At 40.2% G+C, this 15,703-nt stretch overlaps 1 protein-coding gene across 1 annotated transcript; it reads left to right on the top strand.

The window, feature by feature from the left end:
- The first annotated feature begins 312 nt into the window (after positions 1-312).
- Positions 313-15,047, top strand: LOC144525566 (kelch-like protein 9). The gene is made up of 11 exons (XM_078262516.1): positions 313-403; positions 1,991-2,047; positions 4,405-4,547; positions 4,852-5,039; positions 5,551-5,683; positions 6,545-6,741; positions 7,024-7,099; positions 7,378-7,935; positions 8,298-8,477; positions 9,097-9,210; positions 13,931-15,047. Exons 2-11 carry the CDS (start codon positions 2,043-2,045, stop codon positions 14,425-14,427), a joined length of 2,091 nt encoding a protein of 696 aa, XP_078118642.1. The 5' UTR covers positions 313-403; positions 1,991-2,042; the 3' UTR covers positions 14,428-15,047.
- The last annotated feature ends 656 nt before the right edge of the window (positions 15,048-15,703 follow it).

The raw sequence follows: 15,703 nt of genomic DNA, 5'->3' as shown, positions 1-15,703 counted from the left end.
ACAATTTCAGACGATTCATTCCTCCATTTGGGTTATCATGCTTATCTATGTAGGCAAAAGAAGGCCTGCTAGTGTGCCTATATGTTCAACGCGAAACCTTAAAAAACAGCTTGTGAAACCTTTTGCTGATTATTTCACTAACAGTATCACAAGTGTGTCACAGTGGGGTTGGGAGATGCAAGAAGGCGCAGACAGCGAGAAAGAGAAGTAGCACAGGAAGTGACTGAGGTCTCGGTTTAAGGCAAAGAAACGTTGATGCTCACCCAGACGCTTCAATTATCCAAACCAGCTGGCGCAGTGCAGCAGGCACTTTCCTCTGTGTTCCTCTCGGAGATCTGGTTGGTTAGACGAACAGGCTGGAGGGAGGCCTAAGGTCCAGTCTGCTGAGGAGAATTTCTTCCAGGTAGGTCACCCACAGGTGTTTGTACATGTTTCAGATCCAGCTCCATGCGAGGCCCCAGCAGAGAACAATAAAGTCTCACAAATTCATATGTGTGTATACACTTGGCTCAGCTGTACAGGAAGGTGCATTTAGGGTGCAGTGATGCATTTCGTTTCACTCATTTTAAATCTGTTTTGAAAGTATTTGTGACACTTAGCTACTTTGTCTTTTCGTTATCACAGTTGAGAAAGAGCTTGAGTGTGGTCACTGTGTGTCCCTTTGTTTAATGTAAGAGGTGATCTAAAGTTGGTAAAAGCCAAATTCGGAAAGCCCTACCTAGATGCCTTTATATCTTTTTTTTGTATTTTTTTTTTTTTATCCAATGCTTTTAGGTTATGACGCAATGCAAAGACGCAACATTAAGTGGTTTTACAGTAAATTACATTTCATGAAAGTCCTTGCGCCAGTACGGTGGGAGGGTGGGAGGTGAAGATGACAGAAGTCAGAGTTCAGTTAGTTACACTAAAAAACAGTAAAACATCAATAACGACATTTTCTTTATCCGAAATCCCTCTTTTTGTACTGTGTATTATTAAAAACGATCACACAGTTAGTTACACATTTGTCAGTGTGTGTAATGTGTGGGAGGCAGTAACTGTCACCTTTTTTATTGTGTGCAAACAACTGTTCAAACAAATAAGAGCATGACAAATATGATCACCGAAATGTAAAGATATACATCAATACACTGCAGTTATAGTAACTGTAACAGTCTTTATGTAAAGCGTCCTTGGGTCCCCTGAAAGGTGCTATAAAAATCTAAGATATTACTAGTATTATATTTAGTGGAAACTGAAAAGACAAATAACTATAGATTAAAGATAATTATGGAGCGTGAAGAAGATGACTATTTGTTACCCTGTTTTTATCTGTGTTTTTAAAAGGAGCCATGCTCGTTATTTCGTTGGTGCTTTACATTTCTGTGTTTTGCTGAATGACGATAAAAGGAATCTTGAATCTTGAATGACGAGGATGTAATGCCATACAAGTACATACTGGTATACCACCGGACAGTACAGGTGTTTGCTGTACATTACAAGTTACACCAAACATCGCTGCAGCTGATTTAAAAGAACAACAACAAAGGCTGATTTTGTCTAATGATAAGCACTCAAGAGGATGTAAAGTATTGCTTTCCTGTCCAGTAAACAGTAAATAAAACCTCCTCGAACTGTTATTGCCCATAGAATTTGGCATATTAAGACATTAATACTGTTGGCAGGGAAAGACAAAGGTCTGAGGTCAATTTCAAACACGTGTAATTAATCAGCTGTGAAAAAGAGAACATCACAACAGGATGAATAACTCCATACAGAGGAAACTTTATGACAAATCTGACTAAACCGTTGAGAGAGACACAACCAATATTGTCAAAGATGAGTCATCTTACAGAAGAAGTAAAAACATTTAGCATGGATGTACATTTCCTGTAGATGTTTTCTTCTGGGGTTAAAACAGCCCACTCGACACACTCTACTACCAAACAATCCTGAGTAGATTAAAAAGTAATGTTGTGTCCACTGAAGCTTTTATTTTGTCTCCATGTAGGAAGTCTCACCAGCGCAACAACCAGCGTCCTGAACCACAGGAGGCCAATGAAATGGGGTAAGGTGTTTTTCATCGTGAGGTGTTTCTCAATATTTCTCCTCTCGATTTTGCACAGTTTTTGCAATAATTCAACATGCTTGTATAATATACAACAGTGTTAATAGTTAAGGGTGTTGTTGGATTCATCACTTACTGGAGTACTGAGCTTTGAAACAACATCACAGAATATTAAAGTGTTGGATTTCCCTTTTTTTCTTCTTAAGTTTCTGCCTACATCCATTTTGCAGCATCCATTTGGAACCATACTACTGTGTTTAATGCTCAGAGTGACAGGAACACATACTGTGTTTATTAAAGATGATATTTTTTAAGCATTTAAAAGTAGGTTTAAGTAAATATTTAAGCCTTTGGATTCCTGCACACTTATAATTCTCAAGACTGAACAATGAATAAAGCTATTAATAACTGCCTAGAATTTAAATAGTGTAGAAACACACTTAAAAAGCATCAAAAATTCAGATAATTTTAGTTGTTTTCCAGTGGGGTTCTGTGTATTACGAGACCTGTCAATCAATTTAAGAATGACAGCAGGTTCCAATCCTATGTTTTCAATATTTTGGTGGTGGACTAGGCCCCATATAATGCTTTTCATGTATATTTCAATTCAAAAAGTTAATAGAAAAAGAGAAAATGCTTTACCTTCTTTCTCTGAATTAAAAAAATTAAACATTTAAACACATTCTTGCCTCTGTTTTACATAATGTATTTACATACATATTTGTTTTCTTTCTCTGAGTATTTTCTTTATTTGACCCGGACTTAGCTTGTCAGGAAACAGTTTCAAGAGAACAAGAGGTTCACTTGAACGTGATTCACTGGTTCCTCCTTTTTAGATCACAGGACAAGCAGTACAAAACAGATACAGTAAGGCACTTTAGTAAGCTGCAGTGCTTCTTCCAGGAAATTTCATAAATCAAATGATTCAGATTAGAGATGGTTAGAGTTATAGGCTTTGGGCCATGTTTGTAGTTAGGGTCTGCCAAGTCAACTGAAGGAAGTGGTATTTGTACACAACCTAAGAGGAAGTAAAAAATCTCAGAGAATAAGAGTCGAAACTGCCAAAACACTTAATGAAAAAGTTTGGTAAGCTTACTGTTACTGCTCTAGTTTTACTAATACTGTATCTGAAGTCTCTTTTATATAGACCTTAGTGGTCCCCTAATACTGTATCTGAAGTCTCTTTTTATATAGGCCTTAGTGGTCCCCTAATACTGTATCTGAAGTATCTTTTATATAGGCCTTAGTGGTCCCTTAATACTGTATCTGAAGTATCTTTTATATAGGCCTTAGTGGTCCCCTAATACTGTATCTGAAGTCGCTTTTATATAGACCTTAGTGGTCCCCTAATACTGTATCTGAAGTCTCTTTCCCGATATTCAGCCTTGGTGCAGAATTACAGCCACTAGAGTCAGTCCCACAATGAGCTTTCCTTAGGATGTGCCATTTCTGTGTCTGTAGCTTTAAATGCTATTGAGGAGAAGAGAGGGGGGGCAAGGTGGAGGGTGAGGGTGTGGCCTTGACCAACTGCCACTTTGCTTGTTTTCAAGCCATGATGTCTCTCTCTTTCTCATGGGCGGGCAAATTTCTCTGGCTGGGGGAACTCATATTAATATTAAAAAACATCATAAAGTGACATTTTCATGCCATGGGACCTTTAAATGTATTGCACATAATGGGTTTACAATATAAAGACCATGAAGCTTGTCATAGAATTTTTCCTTCTTGTTCTCTTAAAAAGTGCAGAGTCGCTTGGTGTGATGAATCAAAACCTTTATTACGTGTGCACGGGAGAAGACACCAGTGTTCTTTCCCGTCCCTTCAGAAGATCTGTCCTTATAAACAATCTATAAGGCACCAAAAGGACAATAGCTCCTCTCCTCAGACAGGAGATGCTTGAGCCAGGCATATTACATACATATATAACATACATAACATACTTATTTCATACTTATACTTATTTCATTACATATTTCCTTCTTCCTTTTAGTTTCAATTTTAAAATTCACAAGTCATGTTAGTGTACCTCACACATCCCTTTGTTGTGTAGAAGAACTGCCCCCCTGGTGTCATATCCTAACCATTTATCAGGAAAACATGTTCCTTTAAGACTTATGTCTCTCAGTTGACTTTTAATACATATCTGACAAACCTTACACTTCATCAAACTCAAAATATGAAATTATCTTAAATCTTTCTCTCTTCTAAGTTATGGATGCAGGCTCAACATCATACTTCTTGAAAGCCTGATGCCTCTGAAAGAAATCAGATTGCACTGCAAGGAGTGTGTTAAGGATGCAAAATGATGTGAATGAAGTACAAGCTGGTCTTGAAAGTGTCCTCCTCCTCCTCTGTAGGGGAAGTGGAGATGACAGCGGGCCAGGGAGGCTGAGCCGCAGATTGTCTCGCCTGGGCAGCAGGCATCAGTCTAGGGATCCTCCGAGACCCCCTGCTCAGCCGGAGAGACTTCCTGCTCCACCTGACGGACCTGTTCAACAAGGTGTGTGTGTATTCTCACTGGCTCTCTGTAGCTTCGATTTCTATTACAAATTATTGATTCCATCTGATACAAGGAAGAGAAGAAATTTACACAAGGTTTGTGTCCAAAGTGTTCAATGCAAACGGACCAAATATAGGAACAGTGGTGGAAAGTTTACTTTTGATACTTTAAGTACATTTTGTTTCTAATATGTTTACTAGTAACAATACGTTTTAGTAGTTTAGCAGTGCCATGCACCTGCAGCAACAACAGCATCATGACTTTCCTCATCTTTCAATATCTGTTCTCTATTTGGGTTTGATAGATGACAGGCCTTCTCCACCAGCCCCTGCTCCAACTCCACCACCAGCTCCGGCTCCTGCTCCAGCTCCGCTGCCCTCACCCGTGGAAATGCCACCTAAACGCCCAGACAAATCCACAAAGCCCAAACTTTCCCCTCAGCCGCTGTCCAAGGTGTTCAGCAGCACTGACCATGGAGCAGCTGTTTTGCAGGTATTGTTTCTTATTAACAACAACTTATTTGAGGGCACAAAAATGGAAGAAAGCAACAAGTTCTGTACAGTAATTAAATCCCTGGAATTAGTGTGAGGTTTTCACTAGTGCCTATAACACAGGAAAGGTACTTTATGTAGCTTTTAACCTCAATTTATCATTTTAATCATCAATTCATTTGACTATAGTCTATTTTTCTTCTAAATAAGAACTACATTAGATTAAAACATAATACCTTCTGTTATGAAGTGGATTTTATTTTATTTAAATAATTTGTCTTACACTAAACTGAAGGTAAAAGCATCTTTAAAATAATCTGGTCCTCCTACTGTTGCGTACTGTATGTGATATTACCCACCAAAGCCAACACTATTAAAGAGACAAAGAGGAAAAGAATCTAGTAGGAGCATCAATCCTCTCAGCAGTTCCCTAACATTATCATGATAGTGATTACTGATGTAAAAATGCAACATGTCAAGCCCATTCATGAGAAGTATTGTTTTTCCTCCAGGGCTTTGATGCTTTTCGAGCAGATGACACTCTCTGTGATGTCGTCTTGGTTCCCGGGGACAGCACAGACACTTTCCCAGTCCACAGAGTCATCATGGCTTCATGCAGTGACTATTTCAAGGCAATGTTCACAGGTGAGATGTCCTGGTTTTATTGTGTTGAAAGCGGACAACGTAAGACACTTTGGCTTTTGAGTTCAAGACATGGTGAAATACACACAGTGTCAAGTGCATTAGTATGTGACAAAAACATTACATTTGGATGGACAGAACATTAGAAACACAGGAATACACCACAGACCACAGTATCAACAAGATTCTACAGCCATGCTAGCTGCTCTGAGAGGCTGTTCTTCCATTAAGCTAAATGCAAACATGCTCCCACTAAAATGCTGTTGATATTTAGCAGGTATAATGTTAATCATTTTACCATATTGTTTAGTAGGCTAGCATGCTAACATTTGCTAATTATCACCACACATAAAGGTCATGTTCTTACATACAGTTAAGGTTAAAAACATCTAAGACTTGTCGGGCTATTATTAGCATGCTCACGTGCTAACTTTAGCATGTGCTATCCCTACAGCCACTACTTGTTTTGCTAAAATATACTGCTACTACTACTACTCTACCCTGTGACTCATTTGTAATTTGATATTTTCAATGAAGGTAAATATAAAATACCAACTTATTTATTGTTTTCAGAGCGCCACTCATACTTTCATTTTTAGCATTCACAAATAGTAAAGTAAAGACACTTTGCATTTCATTTCCTTTCAGTTTGAGCTTCACAGAAGGAATCTGCATTTAACAGCATAATTAACTACAGTGCTTTAATTATCCTCACCCGTACTGTGTGAGCAGCCAGGCTTTACAGTGTCAGAGATGTCTTTGTGTCTTGCTGAATGTGCACTTTGGCATCCTCCCTGCACAAGACAGATCTTCTGAAACGATGGATTCACCTTGTCTTTGTCTCTTTGTTTTGTCCTTGTTCAGGAGGCATGAGAGAGAAGGAGATGAAAGAGATCAAGCTGCATGGGGTTACTAAATCGGGTTTAAAGAACATTATAGACTTCATTTACACATCCAAAGTCAGCCTCGACATGGGTAATCTCCAGGACACGCTGGAAGCCGCAAACTTCTTGCAGATCATGCCTGTCCTGAGCTTCTGTAATCAGCTTCTGAGCAGTGAGGTGAGGGAATTTATTATAATTAAATTCAGCTTCATCTACATTAGAGGTCGAGCTCATTAAGCTGCCAGATCTCCCCGGGTGCTTCACTGCCCCCTCTCTCTCTCTCTCTCTCTCTCTCTCAGTGTGTCAATTATACAGCAAAATAAAAGACATTTATGAGTGACCTTTGTGATTGTTAATAGTTGCAGCTGCAAAATAGGGAAATTCAATGTAGTGCTAATAATTGTTTTTTTACTCACATGAATTCAATGTATTCCCTTTAAATGATGTTCTTCAATGCAGATCACTATTGATAATTGTGTGGAGGTGGAGCACATCGCCACAGAGCTGCTTCTGGAGGATGTTCAGCTGAATATAGGTGAGCGTTCATGAAACTTATCTAAGAGCACAGCAATGAAAGTGCAGTCTTTCTTAAATCTGTATTAATATGTAGATAAGTTGGAAGATGTGATTGGAGCTTCTGTATTGGAGTTTTTCAACATTTCAGATCTTCAGCAATCCCCAAAATGGTCCATTATTTATACCCAATTTTCATACATACAGTAAGAAAACTAAAGATTGTTTCGGTTAAAAAAATAAAATAAACTGGAGGATCATTATTATCAATGTTGATCCTCTTTGTTGTATCAAACCTAGGTGAGTTTGTGAGCCAGAACCTCTCAGCGTTGGTGGAGAGTAGCCGCTACCTCCAGCTCTCTGAAACCAGCATGGCCAACGCTCTGTCCAGCAACTCCCTGAAGGGTTTCTCTGAGATGGAGCTCTACCACATCGCCAAAGGATGGCTTCAACACAATTCCCCCAGTCGCCGCTCCTCTGTCTATGCCTTGATGCACCATATTCGCTTCCCACTGATGAGCCCCAACGAGCTGATTCAGATCTCCCAGGAAGAAGAAGAGGGAGGAGACTCCATGATGCGCTCTGAGACGGCCTCTGTGAACCTCCTGCTGGAGGCCAGCAACTACCAGATGATGCCTTTCATGCAGCCAGCTCTGCAGACTGAACGCACACAAATACGCTCAAACGACACCCACATCCTGGCTCTGGGCGGTGTGATGCGGCAGCAGCTGGTGGTGAGCCGGGAGCTGAGGCTGTATGATGAAAAGACGGGCTATTGGAGGGCCCTGAAGCCCATGGAGGTGCCGCGTTACCAGCATGGAGTGGCTCTTCTAGGCGGCTTCCTCTTTATTGTTGGAGGTCAGAACACCTACAGTTCACACCACACACTCTCAAAAATACACCAAATAGAGGGCGCAAATGTCAAAATGTCAATCATGGTCCATTCAAATAATAGATAGTAAATAATAGTTCTCCATTCTTGAAAATCCTAGCGTACAGAAACATACTGTGACCAAGCCCTTGCTGGCGAATAGGAACTGTGGACCAAGACTTTTAATTTTTTTTAATTTATAAGTTAAATCCTTTAAAAGTCATGGTACATCGTGCATCATCATGATTCACAGTATGACAAAATTATATTAAGAAATATAAATAAATGCTTTTATAAAAATGTATCCCCCATCCACTCTGATTAACTCAGATTCTTGTTGACTTCACAGGCCAGAGCACTTATGACACCAAGGGTAAGACGGCCATTGACAGCGCCTACCGCTACGACCCGCGCTTCGACAAGTGGCTGCAGATTGCTTCACTCAACGAGAAGAGGACTTTCTTCCACCTGAGCGCTCTGAAGGGTAAACTGTTTGCAGTTGGAGGAAGGAATGCCTCAGGAGAGATTGGTAATTATTGTTCTACTGCAGTCAGTACTGCTTTCAGTACTGACATTTATTTGAAGTTCTGTTTCTGGCCATGAATGTGAATGATGAATGTACAGTGTTCACTTTTTTTTAGCTCTGTTTCTGGTCTCCACAAACTCCTGAGGAAAATACCTGACCCTTAAGCTGCTAAATGCTCCACTATGTTCACTAGCTAGTCTCTAACTCTAAGACTGCCTGCTGTTTGGGGCGTAGTAGGTAGTGTACAGTGGGTTGTTAAAGCTTGCAGCAGACTGCTGCAGCTGAAAATTACACTATGAGAGCGGTAAGAGTGAAACAAAACAGTACAGTTGTTGGCCCGGACAGCTAAACAATGAAATGAAACTTAATGTAAAGCTCCGTAAAGCTGAGGGGAGCTGCAGATTCAAGTGATTCAGAAGGCTGATCACTACGAGCGACCCCTCTCACATTGTTTAGTTGTATAAAAATATAGATTATAGCCTTTAAAACTAGCATATCAACAACATGTTTTAAGAAAAGTACTAAAACCAAAACGTATACTTATAATGCTGCTGCTATGACTGCACTCACTACTAATAGAGCTTTTTATACTGGACAAACATCTCTCTGTCACTTTGATCAGACACGGTGGAGTGCTACAACCTGAAGAAAAATGAGTGGACATTTGTGAACAATATGGTGGAGCCTCACTATGGACACGCTGGCACAGTTCATGGGGACCTCATGTACATCTCAGGTAAGTTAACACTGTTCAACACACACGCAGGGTTTATCTTAAAGCTATAGTGCGTAGTTTCTGTCGCCCCCATGAGGAATTCTAAGTAATGACAACAACACTGCCAGTGCATCCACATGATACAAACCTTCCATGATCGGGCACCCCCCACCCCTCCTCCACGCAGTTGCTAGTAGCCAAGGAGGACACAGAGGATTAAAAAAACATGATGGACTCTTCAGGAGAGGTAATTATAGTCACTTGAGTTTCTGCGCGCGAAAGTCGCCGGACGACACCAGTTTCTGAACATAGCCATACTGAGAAATACAGAGAGATTTTTGTAGAACTGATAGTCTTAATTAGCTTTTTAGCAACTCATTTGGCAATGGCTTGAATGTAACGGACGTTCGTTAATATCAAAAAGTTACGCACTAAAGCTTTAATGTCATAAAGTGTTTTATTTATGAAATAGATTTATAAATCCCTGGTAGTGCAATAAGTGCAAATGTTTTGGATGCACCTTTGCATCACTTGCGTTTTTCCATTGACTATGTATATAATAGTCAATTATGAAATATAACAATTTGTTTCACGTTGTCTGAAAACACTTTTGTTGAGCTAACTTCTGTTTTCATAGCACAGTGATAAGTAAAGTACCAAGGAGCTAAAAGAGCAAATCAAATTCACAATTTCTAAAATAAACTAAGGTTTCAGTGGTTCAAAGTAAACATAATGTTTTCAAACAGCACACGAGCACACAGCTAATCTTGCTTATTTAATAAGACAGACCCAAAGCTACTTCGGAATGTGTTAAAAGGCACAATGGATGATGAACAACTGTGTGAAGTCCTCATACCTAAATAAGAAGTCAGTGTCTCCCTAATCTACCCCTACGACTGTTTCAGAAATGACTCTCATGGCCATTTTCTGTTCTGCTATCTCTAAGGTTAAGGTCTGGTTTTAGTTTAGCAAGAACTACGTGGTTAGGAAAACATCACGGCCATGGTTGGAGTAAAAGAAAGGTTGCCTTTGTGGTAAAAAGAAACCAACATTGAATATTTATATGAGATCGCAACTTTGACACCCAGGCATGACACGACATGCTTAGCACACTCACATACAGCTAAACTTACTTTCTCAATACAGTTTCTCACAGCTGCATGCAACTTGACAGTCATCATTCATACAATGGATAACACCTAAAAAAAACAACAAATTACCTGGTGAAGACATCAATCAGGTCCTTCAAGGTAGCCTACCAATAAACATTCACATATTGTCCAGTGTCAGGTGTACAAAGGAACTCCTCAGGTAGAATACAATGATGTACAATACTTTTGCAGCGAGCTTTATGCTACGTTTACACGTGGCCGGCTATTTTCATAAACGCACATTTCAACCTCTACATTTTCAAAAATAACATTGTGCACAGCTGTCAGTTTTCAGAAATGTGTTCGTGTCCTTACTTCCTCGGCTGCCTAAACCTCCGTTTGTCTCAGTTTACATGCAAACGTGCAAATGAAGATTTCAAAAATCTCCACTCTGGCCCATAGACTGTTAATATTAATGGACAGAGCATGTGTGACGTCACCCATTGGTTTGAGGAGATCTGCTATGAGTCGTCGAGTTTGCCGTTACGGACGCAGCCATCCTGGTTGCGGATGTGACGATTTTAGATGAGAGGGAGGAGTGAGGGAGGAGCCACGTTACGTTACACACTTTCACTGGCAATCACATCATAGCCACGCCCTAAAACACCCCCTGCTTTATCGCCGATTTTAAAATCAACGAGACCATAATTAAAAAAATATACATCATTCTGTGTTGCAGAAGACTTAAAACTAGCGATTGAGACCACAAACTCATTATGAAAATGTTTACTGAGGTAATAAATCAAGTGAGAAGTGGGTCACTTTCTCTTAGACTTCTACAGAAACCAACCTCCTTTTGCAACCGCCCTCTGCTGGAATTAAGATAGAATGCAGGTTTAAGGCACTTACACATTTGCAGCACTTCGCCGAACCGGATGCATTGTCTATTAATATTTACAGTCAATGCTCTGGCCGGAGGTTTTAGAAAGACTCGTTTTCAGAGGCAAATTCTTTCAGGGCCTTAGTGCTGCCTGTGCATTTGGGTGGATACCTGTCACAGTCTGTCCCTCTGTCCCTCCCCTCCAGCCACATTTCCTGTATTCCGCAGGCCCCTTCATTGTTGCCATTTCCTATTCATCCACCAAATGCCCACGCACTTTCCCTTCTTTTCCCATCACCTGACTGCCCCACCCATCTACAAACCTGTTCCCACTTTGGTCATCAGCCCTGCAGATATTTGATATTTTTTACTCACTCAAGGCCAGTTTGTTGAGGTTGCAACGTTGCTTTCTTGCCTCGTGCTTTTGCTTTTTCCTTTTGAGCTTCTGTTGCCTGTATCTGTCTGTCTCTAAGCCTAAATATACAGTATATATACCTTCACTTTGGCATTAAATCATTTTACTGATCCTGTCTGTCTGCTTTTCTGCATTTGGGTCCTGCATTTCCTGAGTCGTGACAGATACCGTCTCTGTAAAAAAAAAAGTCTTTACACTACTACACTAAGTGTTTAAAATTGTTGATAAAAACTGAATTAAATTTCACACAAACAGAAGAGGACATGATGTGAACACTTAAAAGCTTTAAAAAAGAGCTCTAACCCTGCAGGCCAAATGGGAATTGAAACAAAACTAGAAACCATAACTCTGGACTTACTTACCTTACTAATATATTAGTAATCGGGCACAGTGTGTGTGCACCGGACAAACACTATCAAACTGTTCAATGGCACTACTAGAGGTAAAAAAAAAAAAACTCCACAGGATACCTTTCAAATGAATGATGATGCTTCTTCCTGATGGGAGTGCTATAAAATAATCACAAACCCTCTGGAATGAATACTGGACCTTTACACAGGACAGACTGAGGATTTAGGTCCTTGACAGTGAAATCACCCAAAACCATCCTGCAGGGGAACTCACTCAGCCCTGACATCCGTTTGGGACTCTAACAGTCCAGCAGCTCGTAGGACTCAGACCACATTGGAGCTCTGACTGGATCCTTCAGTACAGAATGTTTTATTTCACATCTAAAACTGTAAACTGCAAAATTGTCTATGAGACAAAAAGCGTCCATTTTGACGAGATGAATTATTGACAAAGTTTGGGTGGCAGGTCAATTTAAAACCACTTCCTGTTTAGCAGCAGACTCTCACAAGCTGCTCTCTTTTCTGTTTCTTAGCAACCTTGGACAGGAAACCAGATTCTTAGGTTGAGAGCCGAAACATAAGTTCACACGTAGGACTGAGCAGCATGCGGGAAACACAACAAGACTGTGGTTGAAGTGTGTTTACAAATGTAAAACCCATGGCTCTCATAAGCTATAATGTGTTGGTAATATTTACCAGAATACACAACTTACTGTATTTACATCACAGATTAATTTCATTCATGAGTTGAAACTCAGGGGGTCTTAGTATTAAGTTAAAAAAAAGATACAAAGTAAAAGGTTTAAAGTTGAAGGACAATTGATTTGAAAGTACATTTTGCCACATCTATACAAAGGTATACACGTAATGTGCTGTGCGACTGTGGACCACTACCAGAGAGAAAGATTCAGAATACAAACCAGTGAACATTTAGCTAGTGTTATGTCTATCAGCTCAACATGAGCATTCCTATGAAAGAAGAAGAGAAATCTTATCTCTTATCTGTTTTGTCTTTTTCACTAAAAACAAGAAGTGGTCACCACTTCTTTTATATTTTTTCATTTTTAAAGGGTAACTATCGTTTTTTTCAACCTGGACCCTATTTTCCTATGTTTTTGTGACTGATGGGGACAACAATCTTTGACATTGGTCCAGTATTAAGCAAGATCTCTGCAGTCGGCAGAGGCAAAACAAGCTACAATGTAAGTTAATAGGACAATTGTGCAGCAATATTCTGTAATGTGTATTCTAACAACAGAGTGAACACATTGTAATTTCCCTTGCGAGATTAATAAAGTATAAATTAATATTATTAATTATTGTTAAAGTTACAATCTCAAAGATCTTCATTCTGTGCTCTTTGGCGGCACCTATGGCAATAAGCGGTAGTTGCAGGTGTGTTTTTGGAGTTTTATCCAAGTTTCATCATCCGTAGTCATCGCTCTTTTCTTTGTTCGTTCAGCCATAGTAACCGTTTACTCGCAATGCCAGAAGAGACCAGAAAAAAACATTCCGCTGCTTTACACATGCAGGTGAGTTGACAAGCGAGTCTGTTGCGTCTGCCTACCCTCACTGGCAAACAAACCACTGCTGGTTGATGGAGAACGCGTCATTAGCTGTGCATCCCTTGTGATTTTTCCCAGGAATGTTTCCACAGACACCCAGGTCCTAATACTGCAAATGCAAGAGCTTTCATCAGCGGGCCATAGGCTCAATCTCCATCATGTTACCTCATTCGGCGGTAGATAGTGACTGAACAGACATTTATTCAAATAAAAATACTTTCATTTATCATACTAAATAATTAATTAATTGAAAAAATCCATCAACTTAATCAGCAATAAAATTGATAATTAGCTGCAGCTCTAAAATCAACCACATTTTCCCCCTAGAAAATTGTTATGCTCACTGCCACATAGGCTACTGATAAGTGTAAAAGTCTGTCATACCCCGACCATTTCATTAACATACTGTAACATTTGTTGGATTCTCTATTGTCACACAGGGGGCATCACCCGTGACATGTTCCAGAAGGAGCTTTGGTGTTACGATCCCGTCGCCGACACGTGGAGTCGTCGAGCCGACATGATGGAGCTCCGCGGCCTGCACTGCATGTGCACCGTAGGAGACAGACTCTACGTCATGGGCGGGAATCACTTCCGAGGCAGCAGCGACTACGACGACGTCCTGGGCTGCGAATGCTACAGCCCGCAGACAGACCAGTGGACGGTGGTGGCACCGATGTCACGGGGCCAGAGCGATGTCGGCGTGACAGTGTTCAATGGGCAGATCTACGTGGTGGGAGGGTATTCCTGGAACAGCAGATGCATGGTTGACATTGTGCAGCGCTACGATCCAGAGCAGGATGTGTGGGACCGGGTGTTCAATGTGCTGGAGCCTCTGGGGGGGATTCGTGCCTGTACAATGACAGTTCATCTGCCAGAGGGGTCAGTGGATGAAGCTCAGATACAGGATTGCCCGCTGCCAACAGCGAAGAGCTGATCGTGCACCACAGAAAGGTGGGGGGTTTCCAACTCTGTCAGACCAGAATTGGCTAGAAAAAAATTACCTGCATGCTTTGAACAAAAGAAGGCAAAACAGGAAACAGCGTGGGTTGCAAACACGAGCAGGCATGGCTAGCTACATAACATTAGCATTCAACAGATAGAAAATTATACACTTCTCTACTTTACTCTTATCTTTAGTGCAATTTGCTGTCCTTGCATTTAGTGTCAGCCATGTAGCATCCGTCCTGCTCTGTCTGCTTGTGTTCCTTTACTCTGCAGTGTCAGTATGTTAACCCTTTGAGGTCTAAGGGCATTTTTAAATATATTCTTATATTCTCCATTTAAGGGTATCTGCATATAACATTATCCCATGTGCTTCATGTTAAAATGTTCAGAACAAACTCAGCATTCTGTATATAGTGACATCTAAAATTGTTCCAGAGCAATGTATAAATAGATAATTTGGGCCTAAAGCGGAAATATTTCTCAAATCTCTTGTGAAAAACATACCTACACTCAATTGTTTTGGTGCTTCAAATGAGTTTACAAAAGTCTTGGGTTTACAAAAGTAGTGTAATATCTGAATAAAATAATAAATAAATGTCTAAAATAAAATTTTGTAATATCACTTTTTGGGTAGGAGTTGTGTCAAACATCGCTTGGACTCACAGGTGCATCTTTTGTCCTCAGAGGGCTAAAGGAAACTATACATCGTTAATGAAAGGTCAAACCCACCCTCCATCTCAAAATGTCTGAAAATTGATTCATTGGACATTGAGACTCGCTGTTTCACCTGTCAAAGTGATTAAAAGTGATCAGATTGACCTCTGAAAGAAATTAAATAACCAGAGTTATATATGGTGTAAGCCTCCGACTTAAAGCATAAAGATGGCATTATTTTATCTTTTCATCACTCTCTAAAAATCTCATATATAGACCAAAAACAACCCTGACTCAATCCTGCTAACAAGCGCTGTCTGTGTAACTGATGACACACTTTGAGAGGGATCAGCTGATCTGTCTGGATCATAATAAAGTATGAAGGAATGTGTCAAAAGCCACAATGTGGCTTATCGATCTCAAAGACAGCCTGATGTTTCGTTTATAGACTATTTGTGGGTGGCTGTTTGCTGTTTGACCCGTCAATTCCTGTCGATAAAGTATAATAGGGTAAATCCTGTATAGTGCATACACTTGTAGCTGTTATGTGTCTTTGTAAGTCATTGTAAGTAGCAAGTGCACGATCATCATGTCACACTAAGAACTGTCAG

This window comes from Sander vitreus, chromosome 11, assembly GCF_031162955.1.
Source record: "Sander vitreus isolate 19-12246 chromosome 11, sanVit1, whole genome shotgun sequence".
Classification (NCBI taxonomy): domain Eukaryota; kingdom Metazoa; phylum Chordata; class Actinopteri; order Perciformes; family Percidae; genus Sander; species Sander vitreus.
The sequence above is the reverse complement of the archived record's forward strand: the minus strand, read 5'-3'. Positions and strand labels throughout refer to the sequence as shown.